The 21,513-nt window shown below is 33.4% G+C and overlaps 1 protein-coding gene across 1 annotated transcript; it reads right to left on the bottom strand.

Annotated features, from left to right (window-relative positions):
• Positions 1-1,243: 1,243 nt before the first annotated feature.
• Positions 1,244-19,582, bottom strand: LOC127715011 (uncharacterized). Its single transcript, XM_052221038.1, has 4 exons — positions 19,479-19,582; positions 5,660-5,845; positions 4,471-4,707; positions 1,244-2,229 (listed from the first exon to the last, which is right to left on the bottom strand). The coding sequence occupies exons 2-4, from the start codon at positions 5,828-5,830 to the stop codon at positions 1,675-1,677; spliced, it is 963 nt and encodes a 320-aa protein (XP_052076998.1). The 5' UTR covers positions 5,831-5,845; positions 19,479-19,582; the 3' UTR covers positions 1,244-1,674.
• Between the last annotated feature and the right edge of the window lie 1,931 nt (positions 19,583-21,513).

Raw genomic sequence — 21,513 nt, 5'->3', positions numbered from 1 at the left:
TGGGAAAGAATTTGGAACGTATAATGTTTAAATTTTTCGAAATTCTAATAACTTTTAACTCCAGAAATAGATTACCTTAGCTGAATTTGGCAAAACCTTTCTGAATTTTGGGTCCGCAATGCTCTTCAACTTCGAACTTTGTTTTGCCTTTTTAAATTATTTGATTCGAGCGTCACTGATGAGTCTTTAATAGACGAACGCCAGTCTGTCGTACAAAATTTTAATCCTGGTATCTACGATGAGTTTATATACTAGGCACACTCTTGCACTAAATGCATGTTCGGACACAGAAATGATGAATGTACAGGTTTCCAATAAATGGATAATGTGACGAGTTTAAAATACTAGTATTCATATAACATGTTCAGGACGAGAACAATTCAATGTCATATGGCTCTTTATAGTTGCTTAAATCTAAATCATTTGGACTCGTAATAATTTACTTATTGGCAATCATAAATGTACCACATATATATCCTAATGTTTATCTTGGTTTAATAGTGTCGTTGGATTGTTGTTTCATTGACAAATATATAACCATTTTTTTTTATAACTATGTGGAAATTAATATTAAATTATATTGTGTGAATGATCAAAATAAAATCGTGTTAACAGTGCTAGGTTCTAGCTAGGGAGCCTTTCTAAATTAACATTCATTAGTAAAGCTCCAGTCAAACTCTCCGGTAGTTGTATGGGTCTGGCTCAAGGCTAACAGATGATGAAAAAGTTTGGAAGTGCTAGACTTCAAAAAGTTTTTATATCTCTGTGATTTGGAAAGCACTTTTGACTCTTCGAAGGCAGTATAAAGTATTTGATTGAGACGCGTACGGCAACTCAAAACACAGCACAAAATATAATAAAAGACATGTAGATGTAAACACACGCTCTAAAGAGTTTGGGATCCAAATGCATGACTCATGTATGAACGTTTTGTATGTATGCCGCAACGTTAAGGCATGTCTAACGGCCAAAAATAGCACGACACTAGATAGACAACTGTAACAGATAATGTAAAGTAGCATGTTTTTAATGAGATTGATTGATCGTTGTTTTCTAAGCGTTGTAACTTGACAACAAAGATATCGAGAAAGCAAGCTTGGATAGTGCTTGTTCTGTTGTTGTAGACATAATGCTTTTTACACCCCAACATCGACCGCTGTATTACTAAGTATATTTCGGTATGCAATATACCAAAAGTAAGATTGTAAACAGAATTTCACTGTCGAAAATGAAACAAAAGAAATAATTTTGGTTGATCTTCAAACTGTAAAATAACAAATCAAATATATTTATAATAAAATTAAACATGTTAAATACAAGATACAACGGTTTTAATTTACGGTGTCGTGTGACAAAGAACAACTTATGTTACTAATTGTTTTTCCTTCATTTGTTGGGGTGTTCTATAAAAAGTCTTTTTTATTAACATCAGATTTGTGAAATTGTTAATTGTAATGCTTATGATTTATTTAAGGAGTTAATCATTAATAATTATCATCAAACAGCATGCTCTAGTTTTGTTCTGAGTCATCTTGTAAACTGGTGAAACGTCAAGCTATTCGAAATTAAAAGTAAAAAGTTTAATCGACTTCAATTTCCTGTACGTTACTGTAGTCTCCAATAGTATGTGTCGCTAATTAAACAAAAATGTCACTGCGTCATACGATCCACAATCTATAACCTACTTTGTGTCACAATAGGTCTTTCATAGAGAGCTTTGCCTTTATGGCTATAGGTTCCTTCTGGTAATTTTGACGTACCTATGTTTATCATAGCATGGTCAATAAGGTCTATATCCTCATTACATCGAACATCAATCGTAAACACATCAGTAACATGTTCCAAAACAATCCGTAAATGCAGTTTCATATGTTCTAATACAGTGCTTCCGATTTTACCATATATATCAAGCTTACAAAAAGTTTCACCGTTCAGTAAACGAAAGTAACTGCAAAAAGTTAAAAGTGTTTTATCGTAAACTTCTGGGTATGATATAACAGCGCTCGTTCTTTCCATCAGTATCAATGGTACGTTTTCCTGATAAATGTGGTACAATACTGAATCAACTGCAAGTCGGCCATCTTTGAATACATTTGGATATTTTTCCTTCGCTGCAATAACTTTTCGGAAATTTTTTTCGTCTAATAGTGTTGTAGAGGAACAGTCGTTTTGAGACGTTTGAATACTTTTCTGCACAGCAGTTTTTGAACCAGCATAAAATGTACATTTCTAAAATAAAAAAGATATGTATACATTGAAACCTTCGAAGGCAATCAATATAAAATTCAGGCACAACACTATACATAAATGAAACTGCATGTTTTATGTGCTTCATAAACCCTAAAAATTAACATACTAATGAATCATCGACAATCAGTTCTAGTTCAAAACATGACGGTAAATAAATCGTTGAAAGAACTCAATGAGTGTTTTTATGTGACGTGGTCGCCTCGAATGCAGGAGATAGTCATCCATAACCTAGCGTCTTGATCTAAATTAAGCCTTTAAAATTGGTAAGTGCCTCTTCTCAATCTAGCACATGACATTTTGGAGCGGAACTAAACGCTGGTTGAAAAGTTGTCCGGGTAGGAAGACTTGACTGTCTGGAGAATGTTACTTTGCGAGATACAACGTTGAAATCTGATTTATTTGGTTAGTATAGTACAACAAACGGTATATATTTCTCTCATAAACATATCATAGTCCTAAATATTAATGCAATATTTGCCGCTGGACGATAGGCAGTCATTAATCAATGAATGCCTCACACAATCAATCAAATAGGTCAAATAGTTTTGTCTGTGTAACACAATTTCTAATCCTTGTTTCCGTAATCAGATGCTGTTTTATGAGTAGGGGAGATAACCTCCAACCTGGTGGACCAGAGATATTTGTTTATGGTTTTCCTTCCAATAGATAGATGCCTTTCAAGACTAACGAGTCTGATCTACCTGATGATTTTGATTTCAGAGCTTTCTTCTCTAAAGAAAATTGCCTTTTCCTGGTTGCGACACTCTCCTTGCCATATGTGCCTCTGCGCATAACAAGGACTAGCCTACGGTAGGTGGGTAACATGATTTATTTTAGGGAGAGTTGTGCGCTCGCAAACATGTTTAAGGATCATACTTAGGTCAGGTTTAGGAATTTTTGTCAGATGTTCGGACTCCTTGTTTTTTTTCCTATGATACAGGGAAAAATATTTTTCCCCATAGCACCCATTTTTCTTTTCATATAAGACTTCAATAGCTCATAAAAGGTCATTTACCAAAATTTAAGATTTCCTTTCTTTCGATTTGAGACCCAAATAATACCAATGCAAATATAAGGTAAAAGTCTGAGTCAGCCTTTTCCCGCCATTTTAAAAAAAATTAAATATCTCGAAAAGGAGCTCCATAACCTATCAATATTTTTAGCTTATTTTGTTTCTTAACTAATGCTCTTTTGGGCTGATATGCATAAAACCACTTAAGTGAAGATTTCCAATCGTAGTACTAATTTATCGTAGGACATGTAGAAAAATCCGTCCGTTCGGAACAAATGTTAACTTAAGTAGCTTTATGCATACGGGCCCTGACTTATAGTATCAATTTTAAATTCTATATTTTTTTTAATTTCACCTAAGTACATCCTTAACACCGACACAATGTATGTGCATGTCCCAAGGCAATAGCCTGTTATTCAGTGGTTGTCGTTTGTTGTTGAATATCATATTTTTTTCCGTTTATTGTTTTGTACATAAAGCAAGCCTTTGGTTTTCTCCTTTGAATTATGTTACATTTTTTCATGTCAGGACTTTTATAGCTTACTTTACGATATGTGTTTACTCTTTGTTAAAGGGTTAATGGTGACCTATTATAATAGTTGCTTACATCTACGTCATGTTTTCTGTGTTGGATAGTTGTCTCATTTGCAATCACACCAAATCTACTTATTTGTATATAAAACATTAAAGCTTTACACATGGCACCAAACCTTAAGCATGTCGAATATGGAAGGCTGGCCAAGTGTATATTATAGAGCGGGTGGAAAAACTATTAGAGTTAATCCTACTATCGCGCTTGACACATTATGTCAATGTGTTGTTACAGCATTTAGTTAAATAAAACAGTGTACTTATTATCTCGGTAACGGAAAGAACTAATTGCCATTTCTAGAATTTCAAATTGCAATGAGTTATAAAAAAAATATAAATATGTAGTATTAGAACATTATTGCCATTTAAACAGATGGTTTACTAATAAGGCCATGTAAAATAGATGCTATATTAAAGAGGCCAGTTTTAAACTTTAATCAGTAATAAAGGGGCAAAGAAACCATAATTTCGCCGAAAAATTAAGCAAAACATTTGACCCCCCTAAACATATTTTTTTTTGGTTTTATAGTCATCTTATTTCAATATTACAAATGATTATAAGGGCAGGGTTTTATACAGTAAAACATTATTTTTTCTTGGCCTTATACATTACATACACGTGCTGTGATAAAGGTATACCCTCCTCGTTCCAGTCTTTGGTAAACATCTTTGAACTGCATTCCTGTTTCAAAAACTATACGTTTAAGGCCTCTTGTTCTCTTTTTGAGATCCTCCAGAGTGAAGTCGGTAAATTGGTCATGAAGATTTAAACCTCTAAAATCTCTTCTCACTCGCCCTGACCGATAAGATGCAGTTTCTCCATTGTCTATTATGACAATTTGAACAAATGCTATCTACAATAGTAAATGTAAATTATTTTCAGCGCCCTTGCTTTCAACATTTTTTTTTCATTTTTGTACACAACTGTTTCATGACTTTTGAGTTAGCGCTTACCAGGCCAGGATATTCATTTTCAAAATCTTCCGCCCCACCTCCTCCCCCTCCAGAAAATCAAATGGTAGTCCCATAAGTATAGTATTCATGGCAGTATACGATACAGATTTTGCATTAAACGAGACTAGACATGTAAGAGGACAGCAACACAATAATACATGACACAAATATATGTAAGCTTAAATTAGAAAATCCGTCGTCATTTTCAGGTAATACATGTATAACTCGTATGAGTACAAAGATTAATTTTTAGACTCTTTAATCACCCTTGAAAAGTATCTACCAAAGCGAAATGCGATTTGATTGTTTAAGAATTTTTTAGGGTAAATATAAACTGATAGCAAATCAACCTACACGATGGCATTAAATTGTAATTGTATTTTCCTGATGAAATTTCGAGAGAACAATGTATATCCTGCATGAACTGTACATTTATCACCTTTCTATAAAAGGCCAATTTTCAATCAACTCAATTTATTGTAGTGACACATGCCATTCTGGAATATACCTACTACTAAAATGGTTTTCTGAAAATCTCAATAAGCATATACTATGTACATGTACCATTGTATTATAAATTCAGGCACAAATAAATTTGGGCTCAGAATTGTTAAACTATATTTTTTCATTCAGCAAAAGTTTTATTCGTGTATCATCATTTGTTAGTTTAAGTAAAGGATAGGGCCTCTTTTACATATATTCTAAATGTGAGTGGGTAAATTGGTGGTTTGACACCTCCTGAGTTACCTACTTCGCAGAATCTACCTAATTGATTAATTGCTGAATGTGTACCCATCCTGAATATGCATGAAATATTTGCCAGTGGTGGTCAACTTAATTATTTCAACTCACTATTTTATCATCGACTAAACAGACGTATGGATAACAAAGTGGACTCTTTATAAGTATATGAAAATAATCAGACAAGTAGTCTCCTTGGTATTCCCCGTCTTGTAGAATAGATATGACGTCATCATAGTCATCAGCTGATGCTCGTCTCACCCACCAATTTACTCCTGACATATCTTGCTACTACAACTGAAAAGAAGATGAAAGTAAATGGAAATGCGGAAAATATGTAAATGAGACAGCAACCCAACGACACAATCATGCTTAACTAGTAAGACAACTGTATGTCAATATACATGTACAGTATTGAATAATTAACAAGTGACTATAAACATGATAGAATTTAGTCTGGGAGAACATGAATTATTTATTAGTTATAATACACCTTATCGCTATTTGTCCGCCATTACTGCACATCACAAAGGTCTCGTAAAATTTTATAATAGGAAATGTCTGACGCCATAAAGGAAAAGTGATTGTTGTATGACGTCAAAAGTTCAAGTGGCGCACATTCTCGGGTCAAGTGGCGCAGATTTCCAAATAGCGATAAGGTCTATTGGCTCTGAACTAGCTTTCAGTAACTGCGAGTACTCTATTTTCGGTGCTTTGTTTCTGTTGTTTGTATGTTAGTTTTTTTTTTTTTTGCCTCGTACCGATCTTTTGAGTTAAGCCAATTGCTACTGATTTTTACAGTTTGTTCTTTTGTTGTGCTGTTACACAACTGTCCCAGGTTAGGAGAAGGGCTGCATGAACACTCACAAACATTCTTAACCCCGCCACGTACCTATGTGTATGCCCAAAGTCAGGAGCCTGTAGTTCAGTGGTTGTCGTTGATTCATTTCTGTCATATTTGTTTTTCGTTAATTGTTTTGTTGTAAATTAGGCCGTTGGTTTTCTCGGTTAAACTGTTGCATATTTGTTCATCATTGAATGTATTTTTCTTATTGTTGAAGGTTGTACGATTGCCTATAATTGCTTACATTCACTTCATTTGAACTCTGGTGGATAGTTGTCTCATTGACAATTAAAGCCCATCTCCGTATTTTTATATACGTATATACTCCATCGTGTACAAAATCGCCCCTAGTTGAAACAAATTGTAAATAAATCAAACAAAGACAGTTGACATGATCAATGGTCTCCAATTCTAAACAGTGCTGAAATATTTCTGGATAAAAAAGACCACACCTCAGTCATGCCAATGGTCATGATAGTTACTTAGTTGAATATAATCATCTTTTTATTAATTACGTCCCTTGTATATATAATCCGTAAATTCTTTTCTTGCCCGAATCAAATAAAGAATATTAATTTCTTAAATTTTCATTATCATACAAACAGTTGGAAAATTATGTCCTATCCTTAACCTAGATACTACAGATATCCTGATCTCACCGTTTTGATTTTTTTGTTTTTCTTGACTGTTTCGAATTAAGGTTGTACCAAACACCGTGACTAACATTAATTTGGCTCGTTTAATTTTCATAAAATTTTGACATAATATTTACTTTGACCCTTTGACAAAAGTATAAAAATTTCAAAAAACTTGAACCACACACTTGATCGGAAAAATTTCATTGGATATATAGCAGTTTGACAAACGCTAATTTTGCTCATTGAGAAGCTTAATATCTCCTCAACAATAGAACGTGATTAAAACGTTCAGTTGATTTTTACAGAGTTATCTCCCTGTAGTGTTATGTACCAATTTAAATAATATATCTCCCTCATGCAAAGGTCTGATTCTTTGCCCAGGTTTGTCTATACTTTCTGACCTTTTTGGTTTTACCAGATCTTCAATTTCTGAATAAGTTTTGGATTTTCAAAAATTTTCGCCTCGAATATACGTATCACTGAAGAGACATTAATTGTCGAAATGCGCATCTGGTGCGTAAAATTGGTATCGTTAATGTTATTACTATCACTGGGTTGATATCTCTGCTATTGGACTGTTAGTCCCCTAGGGTATCACCAACCCCGTATAGCCAGTACTTCGGTACTTGCATAAAAATACGAATATTGTGTTATTGAAATTTGCTGTAAAGAAATTTCTGAATTTATTCTAAATTACTGAATTATATATTTCCATCATCATCATTCAAAGCTCTGATTTCTTGCCCGACTCTGGCTATACTTATACCTTTTGGTTTTATCAGCTCTTTAATTTCTGAACAAGTTTTGGATTTTCAAATATTTTGGCCTCGAGCATCGCTGATGAGACATTAATTGTCAAAATGCGAGTCTGGTGAGGTAAGATTTGTATCGTTAATGTTGTTATGATATTTCTAACTAGACTGCCATGATATTTTGGTCTTGACTGGAACAGTTCCAGCAAACAATGCTTTAATTATTTAATATATGACGTTAGTATACGCTTATAGAATCGACCTAAATGCTAATATAGTAAGAATCGAATTTTAGAGCTTTTTTATTTATTTAAATCGTTACATGATCTCACATGCCGCCAGTGACAAGTAGTTGAAGTACAAACCACAATTTTACATTTAACACACATTTGTATGACGCCTTTAAGTACCACAGTGTTTGAGGTACAAGTTCTTGCACTCGAAGTTAATACCTGTATAGCACCTAGACAACTACTGATATTATTATACTTCACGTCAAAATGCCAGATTTTGATTGGTTAATACGAGATAGACAATTTACTCTATCCCATGGCAAATACTATATTACCCTTCACAGAGACGCTTGCTCAAGTTTGCGCTTTAATAAATACGGATGATTGTTATGTACAAGACGACATAGTTTATTACTTTGAATTTGAAATTTAATAGACAGTAATAACAGAACATTCAGTATAATGAATTAAATAACACATATCTGAGAGGGTGATAGAGCAGATTGTTACCCATCGAAAAGACATTGTCAACCTTGGCTTCGCCTCAGTTGACAATGTTTTCTCGGGGTAACAATCTGCTCTATCACCCTCTCAGCTATGTGTTATTTATATAATATTCCTCACTGCAGGTAAAAATTTTAACATCATTCATTTATGATCGATTAAACTAATTTTCTTGTAATTCAATCCCGTTTCAATTAATATCTCGATCGTTTTTCCCTCTCTCGGTCATACATGAATTAAGCCCAATTTGGCACATCTTTTTGGCATTTTTTGCTTTCAATTCTCTCCAACTTCCTAACTCGTTTACTGTTCTTTTTCCTCATTCTCTGTCTTTTGATTTGAGCGCCTCTATTCATAAGTCGTAGTCATAAAGACGAAACTAGACGCGTTGATCAGGGACGGATTCAGGATTTTTGAAAGGGGCGGGGGCGTATTTACCGAACTGTTTTTGACAATTTTATGCTAAAAGATGATTATATTTAAAATTTCCAATCAAAGAGGTCTAAGTATGTCTACACCCCACCTGAATCCGCCACTGTTTTAATATGACCTTTTAAATACAAACTATGTCAACTTGCATCAATAATATTCGTGCTACAATTTTTATTTGAAGAAGTGTATGCAGTGAATATAATATAGCAATAATTCCAACCTTCAACTACATATAATTATGTGATGTTACATGGTAAAAGGGCCTTTATCTATAGTTCATGGTGTCGGGAGAAAAGAACTTTTAAAGAATTGAATCAAACATTACATAGGCCTACTCGCTATTTCGTTGAAATATCGATCTATGTGAATAGCTAATGCAAGTTTTTTGGGTAGATACAATGTGTTATTGCAAGCCTGGTATTTAATAAAAGTGATAAATCGTCGTGTGAATCTTAAAGTGTTATATGTCCACTTTTGATAAAAATGGAGACAGCTATATATTTGAGATCCAAGTGCAATGGTCTATGATCTCCCTATACAACTATAAAACGAGATTTCTTCACTCTTCGAGTTTTTGTCAGAGCTACACTGTTCTATTTCCACACTCCCATTGGATTATAATGGCTTATTCATCTATTTAGTTAAGAGAAAAATATTTTTATATTGTTGTATCTCCACTATTTCTCATGTATTTTTGTTGTTAAACGTGTTAAATAATTGTTATCAAAATTATCTTAATAGTACTATGATTAAATGGTTTGCATGGTTTGATCTCAATCTATGAGCAATTCTCATCAAATCCAGCAGTGCAGAATTGGGGATATTACGAAGTTAAAAAAATCCATGGTCTATCTCCAATTGAAATATAGGGATAAGTTTTTTTGAAACTACATTATTTGTAGTGAAATGATCTTTCTCTTAAAAAGGGGATGCTTTATTTATCTAAAAGAGGGACGAAAGATACCAGAGGGACAGTCAAACTCATAGATCGAAAACAAACTGACAACGCCATGGCCAAAAATAGAAAGACAAACAGACAAATAATAGTACAGATGGCACAACATAGAAAACTAAAGACTAAGCAACACGAACCCCACCAAAAACTGGGGGTGATCTCAGGTGCTCCGGAAGGGTAAGCAGATCCTGCTCCACATGTTGCACCCGTCGTGTTGCTTATGTTATTACAAATCCGGTAAATAGTCTAATTCGGTAAGTCACATTCGTGAAAAGGGAAGGGTATTGTAGTTACGACATAAGGAACATATCCGATATCATCTGTGAAACGGTTATTCCATAACGGTCAACCAACTCGTGATGGCGTCCGTAAAATTTATATTGTCTGAAAACTAGAAAAATGTTTGTTTTAGACCCGTTTTGGCCCCTAATTCCTGAACGGTTTGGGCAATAACCCCAAAAACGAATCCCAACCGTCTACTTGTGGTATTGAACCTTGTGGTACAATTTCAGAGCAATCAAAATACTTGTACACAAGTTATTGTCCTGAAACTAGAAAAAAATGCTTGTTTTGGCCCCTTTTTGGCCCCTAATTCCTAAACGTTTGGGACCATCACCCTCAAAAACAATCCCAACCTTCCTTTTGTGGTATTGAACCTTTTGGATAAATTTCATAGAGATCCATACACTTTAACTAAAGTTATTGTCCGGAAACCAAATGTCTTCGGACGACGCTCACGCTGACGCCGACGACGACGACGTGATACCAATATACAACCGCAAAAAATTAACCGCAAAAAATTTTTGCGGTCGTATGAAAATTTGATATTTCGGATTGAGAAAGATCGGGTACCACTTTTTGATGATTATGAAAAGGATCGTGAAAGATCTGTTGCCGCTCATTCGTTATTGAAAAATTTCACGAAAACGATCAAATCATTCTTTAATGGGGTGACATGATAATTAGGTCTTTCCACTTTTCTGTGGAAAGACCTATTGTATGTGTTCTGATTATTATTAGGTCTTTCCACTTTTCTGTGGAAAGACCTATTGTATTTGTTCTGATTATTAGGTCTTTCCACTTTTCTGTGGAAAGACCTATTGTATTTGTTCTGATTATTATTATTATTATTATTTTTTTTTCTTCCGCCTAATTTTGTTCTTGCGATAAATATTTGTTTCGCAATATGTCGCTTAGATATTTCTCATATTGTATCGTATAGTTTATGCGCTTTTAAATTTCACCCTGCTAAGCCGAACAATTATCTTTGTAAGAGTTATCTCCCTATTCACTGTTTATCAAGTGTGTGCATCTCCTTCGTAACAAAAAAAGATATCGACAAAATTCTTTTTCTAAATTGTTCGTTACATCCTCAGGAATTTTTGGCTAATTTGGATCGAAGCGATTCGATGAAATTTTATAGGAGTTATCTACCTTTATCAAATAATTTTGTCGTTATGTTTTTGTTACTCATAAACTGTAAGCCGTATAAACCTATAGTCTTTTTATTTAAGGTCCTTGGATCCCAACTTCGAAAATGAGGTCAAGGTCAAAGGTCAAGGTCATGTTCTGAATTTTGTCTTTAGCTTGTTTTTGCATTTTCTCCGATATTTTTAATGTTATATATTAAAGAACAAGTGCAAAATGTTTGTTATATTGTGATGAAGATATGATACATTTGGTCTGACACAATCCAGCGACATCTTATTGGAGTTATTGCCCCTGAAATGTTTTATTTTAAGGTAAATTGATTATTACTTCATATTGGTACATGATAATGCCATAAGATCTTTTGCAAAATGTTTGGTGACATATGACCTTGAAAAATGTCAACCGGAAGTGACCTTAAGTGAACCGGAAGTAGTCATTTTTGCACTTATTTCATGTAGAAGTACATAGAAACCATATATTTTTTGAATGGTCATACATTAATCTATCATTTAAGACCGGAAGTGATATTTTATAAACCGGAAGTAGCATATTATCTCCCTTATTACAGGCATAAGTATATATAAACCATATATTTTTGGAATCAGTGTAAATAAAGCTATCATATGAGACCGAAAGTGACATTTGCTAAACCGGAAGTAGCCAATTATCCCCATTTTTACAGGCAAAAGTATATATAAACCATATATTTTTGGAATCAGTGTAAATAAATCTATCATATGAGACCGGAAGTGACATTTTCTAAACCGGAAGTAGCCAATTATCTCCCTTTTTACAGGCAAAAGTATATATAAACCATATATTTTTGGAATCAGTGTAAATAAAGCTATCATATGAGACCGGAAGTGACATTTTCTAAACCGGAAGTTGAAAATAATCTCCCTTATTTCAGGCAAAATTCTATAGAAACCATATGTTTATTGAATCAGTATGAAGAAACCTATGATTGGACACCAATAGTAGCTTTGAGTAAACCAGAATTAGCTTCTCATGAATTATTTAGAAAATTGATGTGGAAAGACCTTCAATTGTTCTCTGAACAATTGGTTTTTTAATTATTATTTTTTTTTTTTTTTTTTTTTTCTTCCGCCTAATTTTGTTCTTGCGATAAATGTTTGTTTCGCAATATGTAGCTTAGATATTTCTCATATTGTATCGTATAGTTTATGCGCTTTTAAATTTCACCCTGCTAAGCCGAACCATTTTCTTTGTAAAAGTTATCTCCCTATTCACTGTTTATCATCTGTGTGCATCTCCTTCGTAACAAAAAAAGATATCGACAAAATTCTTTTTACAAATTGTTCGTTACATCCTCAGGAATTTTTGGCTAATTTGGATCGAAGCGATTCGATGAAATTTTATAGGAGTTACCTACCTTTATCAAATAAATGTGTCGTTATGTTTTTGTTACTCATAAACTGTAAGCCGTATAAACCTATAGTCTTTTTATTTAAGGTCTTTGGATCCTAACTTCAAAAATGAGGTCAAGGTCAAAGGTCAAGGTCATGTTCTGAATTTTGTCTTTTCCTTGTTTTTGCATTTTCTCCGATATTTTTAATGTTATATATTAAAGAACAAGTGCAAAATGTTTGTTATATTGTGATGAAGATATGATACATTTGGTCTGAGACAATCCAGCGACATCTTATTGGAGTTATTCCCCCTGAAATGTTTTATTTTAAGGTAAATTGATTATTACTTCATATTGGTACATGATAAAGCCATAAGATCTTTTGTAAAATGTTGGGTGACATATGACCTTGAAAAATGTCAACCGGAAGTGACCTTGAGTGCATCGGAAGTAGTCATTTTTGGCACTTATTTCATGTAGAAGTACATAGAAATTATATATTTTTTGAATGGTCATACATTAATCTATCATTTGAGACCGGAAGTGATATTTTATAAACCGGAAGTAGCATATTATCTCCCTTTTTACAGGCAAAAGTATATATAAACCATATATTTTTGGAATCAGTGTAAATAAAGCTATTATATGAGACCGAAAGTGACATTTTCTAAACCGGAAGTAGCCAATTATCTCCCTTTTTACAGGCAAAAGTATATATAAACCATATATTTTTGGAATCAGTGTAAATAATCAATCATATGAGACCGGAAGTGACATTTTCTAAACCGGAAGTAGCCAATTATCTCCCTTTTTACAGGCAAAAGTATATTTAAACCATATATATTTGGAATCAGTGTAAATAAAGCTATCAAATGAGACCGAAAGTGACATTTTCTAAACCGGAAGTAGCCAATTATCTCCCTTTTTACAGGCAAAAGTATATATAAACCATATATTTTTGGAATCAGTGTAAATAAATCTATCATATGAGACCGAAAGTGACATTTTCTAAACCGGAAGTAGCCAATTATCTCCCTTTTTACAGGCAAAAGTATATATAAACCATATATTTTTGGAATCAGTGTAAATAAAGCTATCATATGAGACCGGAAGTGACATTTTCTAAACCGGATGTTGACAATCATCTCCCTTATTTCAGGCAAAAGTCTATAGAAACCATGTTTATTGAATCAGTATGAAGAAACCTATGATTGGACGCTAATAGTAGCTTTGAGTAAACCAGAATTATCTTCTCATCAATTATTTAGAAAATTGATGTGGAAAGACCTTCAATTGTTCTTTGAACAATTGGTTTTTAATTATTATTATTATTATTTTTTTCTTCCGCCTAATTTTGTTCTCGCGTAAAATTTTTGTTTCGCAAGATGTCGCTTAGATATTTCTTATATAGTATCATACAGTTTATGCGCTTTTTATTTTCACCCATTCTAAGCCGAACAATTTTCTTTGTAGGAGTTATCTTCCTGAACACTGTTTTCCTTGTTATTGCATCTCCTTCGTAACAAATAAAGATATCGACAAAATTCTTTTTCTAAATTATTTGTTACATCCTCAGGAATTTTTGCCTAATTTGGATCGAAGCGATCCAGTGAGATTTTAAAGGAGTTATCTGCCTTTACCAAATTAATTTGTCGTTATGTTTTTGTAACACGTAAACCGTAAGCCGTATAAAAAAAATTTGACCAAAATTTTAGTCGCGACATGATATAACTGGAAAGTTTTTGTCAAAATGGTACGCGTCATTGTTTTAGGGGTTCCATGCCACTGAAATAGCAAAATGAACAAAATGAAATAATTATAGCCTCAAACTTTGCAGCTATCATGATGTATACATGCATCCTATCTTAATTTATCAACCAAGTTCCACCATTCTCCACCACCCCCCCCCCCCCCCCCCATTTTTTTTCTTCTACTTTGAGGAATCCCATTTCGCCTTGAAGTTCAGTCCTGTACATTTTACTGTAAAAATGCAATCCTTCTGATGTACAAACTTCTTATATAGAAAGTCATTCCTGCAAAAAATCGGCTCCAATTCATGTTCCCGTTAGACGCGGTCCGCTTGTTTGAGAAATAAAATTCAATGACGTAGAAAAATCGTAAATATTGCTGAAATCCTACAATCAAATTTTTTAATCATGCATTAAAATACAAAACTGTGCTCCCGTAAACATGTGAACGTAAGATGCATGCATGATCCGTCATCAATGACCTGTAAATAATAAAACCAATAGTGGTCATGTTTGTCCGATCAGTACACATGTGCTCTGTTCAACGGTCTCCACTGTCACCCTGTCCCCGGTCACTCCAGACATATATATTCGAGCGTCACGTGACTTCAAAACATCATCACGAACGCGGACCTAAAATTAGAATAAAACATTCGAGATCCATATCCAAATATGGAAAGTGAAACTTCCAAGACAAAATGTTACTCATTTTTTTTCTTCCTACAAGTTGAAACAAAATGTACACACAACACATAAAAGAAACCATGAAGTATCAGTTCTCGTAGCAAATAGAGAAAATTAGAAAAAAAAGAAGATGTAAGGATTTTTATTTATTAGGAAATCCTGAAGCTGTCCGTTTGGGAGTGCGGGATATACAAGTACGCAGCCTCGTCAGAATATGAACGTCAAGTCCGATGCCTTGCATAGAGAGAGTGTCATGCAAACTTTCAATCAATCAATCAATCAATCAATCAATCAATCAATCAATCAATCGATCGACCAACCAACCAACCAACCAACCAACCGACCAATCATGTTTCGGAGAGGAAAGACCGTTTAACAATTGTTTTTAAAACAATTGATTTATATTGTAAATGTGCACTTTTAACCATTCTAATTTACCATATATATCATAAAATGTCTCACTGGCACACACCCACCTCTTTTCTTTCCTCTTCTCTCCATTTATTAGGTCTTTCCACTTTTCTGTGGAAAGACCTATTGTATTTGTTCTGATTATTATTATTATTATTATTATTATTATTATTATTATTATTTTTTTTTTTTTTTCTTCCGCCTAATTTTGTTCTCATGTAAAATTTTTGTTTCGCAAGATGTCGCTTAGATATTTTTTATATAATATCATACAGTTTATGCACTTTTTATTTTCACCCATTCTAAGCCGAACAATTTTCTTTGTAGGAGTTATCTCCCTGAACACTGTTTTCCTTGTTACTGCATCTCCTCCGTAACCGTAAAAGAAATCGACAAATTTATTTTACCAAATTACTCGTTATATCCTAAGGATGTTTTGTCCAATTTTGACCGAGGCGATACGTAAACTCCACATGAGAGTTATTTTCCCTTCTGTATTTGACATAAGGGATATATAAATGTATGGCATGAATTGTAAGTAATAGAGACCTAAGGTATATTGATTTGAGTTCCTTGGTTCATTTAAATGAAATTGAGGCCAAGGTCAAAGGTCAAGGTCATTTTCTAAATTTTGACTTTTCCTTGTTATTTGATCTCCTCTGTCACATTTAAAGATACAAATTAAAGAACAAGTGCAAAATGTTTGCCTAATTGTGATGAAGATATGATACATTTGGTCTGAAACAATCCAATGACATCTTATAGGAGTTATTGTCCCTGAAATGATTCAATTTAAGGTTAATTGATTATTACTCCAACTTGTTACATGATAAAGCCATAGGGTCTTTTGCAAACTGTTGGTTGACATATGACCTTGAGAAATGTCAACCGGAAGCGACCTTGAGTGAACCGGAAGTAGTATTTTTGGCACTTATTTCATGGAAAAGTACCTAGAAACCATATATTTTTTGAATGACCATAGGTTAACCTATCTTTTGAGACCAAAAGTAACATTTTATAAACCGGAAGTAGCATATTATCTTCCTTATTACAGGCATATGTAAATACAAACTATATATTTCTGGAATCAGTGTGAATAAAGCTATCATATAAGACCGGAAGTGACATTTTCTAAACCGGAAGTAGCTAATTATCTCCCTTTTTACATGCAAAAGTATATATAAACCATATATTTTTGGAATCAGTATAAATAAAGCTATCATATGAGACCGGAAGTGACATTTTCTAAACCGGAAGTTGGCAATTATCTTCCTTATTTCAGGCAAAAGTATATAGAAACCATATATAAATTGAATCAGTATGAAGAAACCAAAGCTTGGACGCCAATAGTAATTTTGAGTAAACTGGATGTAGCTTCTCATCAATAATTTAGAATTTTTTTTATTAGTTGTTATTGGCTTTGGACTAGCTGTCAGTAACTGCGAGTACTTTCAGATCTGTACTTAGTGTCTTTTTGTTGTGGGGATGTATAATTAAGTACCCGTCCACTTCCACTCTGTGTTTTTGTTAGATGTATTTCTATTTGTATCCATCTGTTGAGTTAAGCCATTTTCAATTGATTTTTATAGTTTGATCTTATGTTGTACCGATACACCACTATCCCAGGTTGCTGTTAAACATATTTGTTTTTCTTTCATTATTTTGTGCATAAATTAGGCCGTTAGTTTTCTCGTTTGACTTACTTAACATTTGTCACTTCTGGGGCTTTTATAGCTGACTATGCGGTATGGGACTTTGCTCATTATTGAAGGCCGTACGGTGACCTATAATTTCTGTGACATTTGGTCTCTTGTAGAGAGTTGTCTCATTGGCAATCATGCCACACCTTCTTTTTATATTAGACATTTGGTATAGTTTATTTAAGAATGTGTTAGATAAACATGCTCCAATTATTGTTAAGCGCGTAAAAAAGAAATCATAAACCAGATTGCAATGATGATATTCGACAACTAAGTTAGAATTAACAGAGATAATTTCAAAAAGTTTAATGATATGGGAAACTACAAAACCTACAGAAATTTCACCTCTTCAAAAATAACGTCATCTAAAAAAGCATACTTTGAAAATGCGATTAAAACCGATCGCAACTGCAAACAGATATGGAAACACCTCAAATATATAAATCACTCGGGCAAAAATAATATCACCAGTCTTAAAACAGATTATATTACGAATTTGACAGATATTGTTGACCATCTTAATGATCACATTAGTTCTATAGGTCATAAATTAGTGCCTAATCCCAAAACCACTTTCTCTTCAGATAGTTTAGCATCGTTTGTGAAGAGCAAGATAAGCGAAAATGTCTCATTTTCCCTCTATTCTGTTTCAATATATGAAGTATTAACTTGTTAAGCTAGATGTAAACAAGTCAACAGGGCTTGATGAATTTGGACCGCGTATCCTTAAACTATCTTCACCAATTGTATCTGAGTCGCTTGCACATATTGATAACTTAAGTCTCTGTACAGGTATTTTTCCTGATAAGCTAAAGGAAGCTATGGTTATATCTCTCCACAAGGGTGGAGATGCAACTGATATGAACAATTATAGACCCATATCCATACTCCCAGCCGTTTCCAAATTTTTTGAAAAATTGGTATTTAAGGCCACACCAAATTAATTCTAGTTCTTCGGACTCTTTCCGAAAAAAGGGTAGCGAGCGAGCGAAACTTTAAATGCAGGTTTTGATATATCTCTTCATCATTTATGTTTAAAAAGTTAGGATGGCTTACCATTTATAGTAGAATTAAATATTTTATGATAGTGGTGGTTTATAAGTGTATGAATAATCTAGCACCTGAATATTTATCTGAACTATTTTCATGTTGTTCAGTTGTTAATAAATATGCATTAAGATCATCTTCTCAAAATAATATATTTGTTCAACGATATGAAACTAATTATGGTAAAAGAACATTTATGTATTCTGGAACTTTGTTGTGGAATTCCTTGCCTTTGACTTCGAAAGAAAGTAAAAGTATAAAATTAATGTTTTTAAAACAAAATGTCAATCTCTTGAAAATACAATAAGAGAACTTTTCGCAGTTTAAATGTAACAATTTTACTAAGTAAATTGTAATTCTTTACTTGTACTATATGTGCTCTTGTATACAGCGAAGTATGTGTTTGCTTTATTACCCTTTTGTTTATGTAATATCTTTTAAAAATGGTGTATTCTTATATTCAAATTAGAAGGCCATCGGGCGGATTAACTGTTTTGTTAACTGTGTAACTTTCTGAAATCGGTCTATAAATTTAAGATCATTTAAATTATTTGGCATACAATGTGTTATTGTATAAAAGTATGGTATTCAATAAAAGGAATAAATGTTTGCATTATAAAACTTGGAAAGAGCATGCATTCAGCATGTTCAGTGATTTTACCGTACTCTGTACTCGAACACCAAGTACTAAATTTTTGTACAACATGTACAAAGGGAAATAACAAATTTTTGGTTTTAAGATCACAAGTGAAATTAAATCGTAATATTTTTCTCTATGATGTATCGACTTATTGTAATTGGTTAATCAATATATTATCATGTTTTGTGATCTCAAAACTGACTAAATATTCTATTGTCTTCAGTGGCGGATCCAGAACTTTTCATCAAGGGGGGTGGGGGGGGGGGGGGGGGGGGGGGGGGGGGGGGGGGGGGGGTGGGGGGGTGGGGGGCGGGCGCTCTAGTCATGCTTCAGTGATTCCCTATAAAATCAACCAATGGATCCGCCTATGGTCTTGTATATGAATTTTACCAAATCAAAATTTTCATTTGTTTTAATCTATATTTATCACGTGATATTTATAAGCGGGTACAGTAAAAGTTTTCCCTATTAACAATACAAATCAAGCTGCCAAAACTACATAGGTACAAACTAGTTACAGAAAACTTAAACGGTGTACTTACTTATGTGATACTCATAAACGGTCACCTTACATCAAATACAATAGATACTGTGAAACATCCAACAGTTATATAAATCTTTATTTAGGCTTCCGGAACAAACCTATCTGATAAGGTCATAATATGGTCATAATATGGGTCTAATATAGAACAACAGTCACTGTAGAAACGCGTGGAGTATGAAATTAAATTATCATCGGGAGATCATTTATTTCCCTGCGTGATAAACCTGTATGGAATTAGATTTCTTTTTCATATGTTTTTTGTCTATGTTTATATGTGCATATGTTTAGACAGAGACATATAAATCTACTATATATATATATATAACAAGTCTAAATTGAAAACAACGTTCAAACCTATGATTGCGTTGGATACAAACCGCAATTTTTATACGTGTGCATGTAACAAATTTCGTTGTAGAAGGGTCTAAATACAGCACAAACAACATTTTCCAAAAGACCAAAAGAGTGAAAAAATATATTTTAACAAAACGCATTTGACTAGCAGGTCGAACAACTGATGTTCTTAAACCCTGCAGACTGCCATTGGCGATTGCCAAATAAATTGATCACAAGGTGTAACAAAATGGATCTCTTTATTAACTTTATACCAAGTAGAAAACAATAAACTTGCGGCAAAGATGGTAAACCACAACATGAGGTGCTAAATTTTTTACACCATATCCGGATTTCGACAATTAATGTCTCTTCAGTAATGTTAGGGATCGAAAAGTATTTGGAAGGCCATTTAATTTACCTCAATTTAGGATAGACTCTTGAATTTTATATGTATATGTCTCTGGTTAAGATTATGACTTCTTTTTAGATACGGCACTACAAATGCTGAAATTCCAATTTTGCTTCTACTTGACTTTTTTCAATTATTTAACAGGATTGGATGTTTTAACATCCACATTACTCCACTACTTTGTATAATACGAGAGAATGAGTTTTAAAAATAATTTTATCAGTTGAGCTGCGTCGGATAGAAATCCACCTTATGCAAATGAATATCAATACATCTATTATCCTATTTCGGGTTAAACAAATCTCTAAGCAAAGCCTGTAACTGTTTGAAAATTCGATTGTTTTAAGAACCCTACAAAACAGACCAAAATTCATCTTTCATTTCTTATTTGAATGTTCCAAAATCAATCAAAGTCTTATACATGTACATGTATATGTTCACTTGCATAAGGTCGATTTCTATCCGACGCAGCTCAGTTCATAAGTACAGTGTAAGTGGAAGAGAGATATATTTACAAATTTATTCTTTGACGCCTGTATATCATATAACACTGTCAATATATATTTGTGCTTCCTAACAGAAGTTTCTCTGGAAACTTTATTATAGACAATGCTGTAGTATCTGTTCTTGAAAGGACACATTAAATTTTCTATACCAATTAAACCGTTATAGAAACAAATACAGTAACATTTCCAGTGGAAATAATATACCAGATAATTTCTTAAGTTGGAAGTTTTATGTTAAGTAGGAACTTCTATTGCATGACACCATACGTAGAAATATGATACTTTCTTTAGGCATTCTCATTAGGATGGTAGACATAACAAGCTGATAACAAGACTGCAACTGTCCTTTCAAATCCAAGGAGCCACTTCAGTAAATTTGCATTCTAGGCTAATCCCTAATGGAACTAGTCAGCAGCTGGTATAACCGATACATGATTATTTACCAATCTAGTCCAAACTAATGAAAATTAGGTGATCTTATTTCGAGTTAACTAGTTCAATCTCTTTTAAGCAGTCAATGTCAAAACCATCAAAATCCAGTTTGACCTGTATTTTATGGTCCATGTCATTGTTGTAAAATTTCAAACATTTGTTCAAGCGATTCTTTAATTAGCATCCTGAAACCAAACTTGTAACAGACGGATGACACAGCAAACGGACATCATTATAATCCTCCATCTTTGAGGCGAGGTATACATATATCTGTGTAACCGCTATGCCTATGACTTCGAAAAAGGATACAAAAAAGATTGAACTAGCATCGTAACCAAATTTGGTCCTTC

Source organism: Mytilus californianus, unplaced genomic scaffold (assembly GCF_021869535.1).
Source record: "Mytilus californianus isolate M0D057914Y unplaced genomic scaffold, xbMytCali1.0.p SCAF_9, whole genome shotgun sequence".
Lineage (NCBI taxonomy): Eukaryota > Metazoa > Mollusca > Bivalvia > Mytilida > Mytilidae > Mytilus > Mytilus californianus.
Note: the sequence above shows the minus strand (reverse complement) of the source record. Positions and strands in the feature narration are given on the sequence as shown.

Bases quoted from the DNA above. Each gene is read 5' to 3' on its own strand.
- LOC127715011 (XM_052221038.1), bottom strand. From the start codon at position 5,830: ATGTCAGGAGTAAATTGGTGGGTGAGACGAGCATCAGCTGATGACTAT. The intron at 4,708-5,659 runs GTGAGTTGAAAT...TTACTATTGTAG, and splicing joins GTTTAGTCGATGATAAAATA to ATAGCATTTGTTCAAATTGT. The intron at 2,230-4,470 runs GTATGTAATGTA...TTTTTATTTTAG, and splicing joins ATACCTTTATCACAGCACGT to AAATGTACATTTTATGCTGG.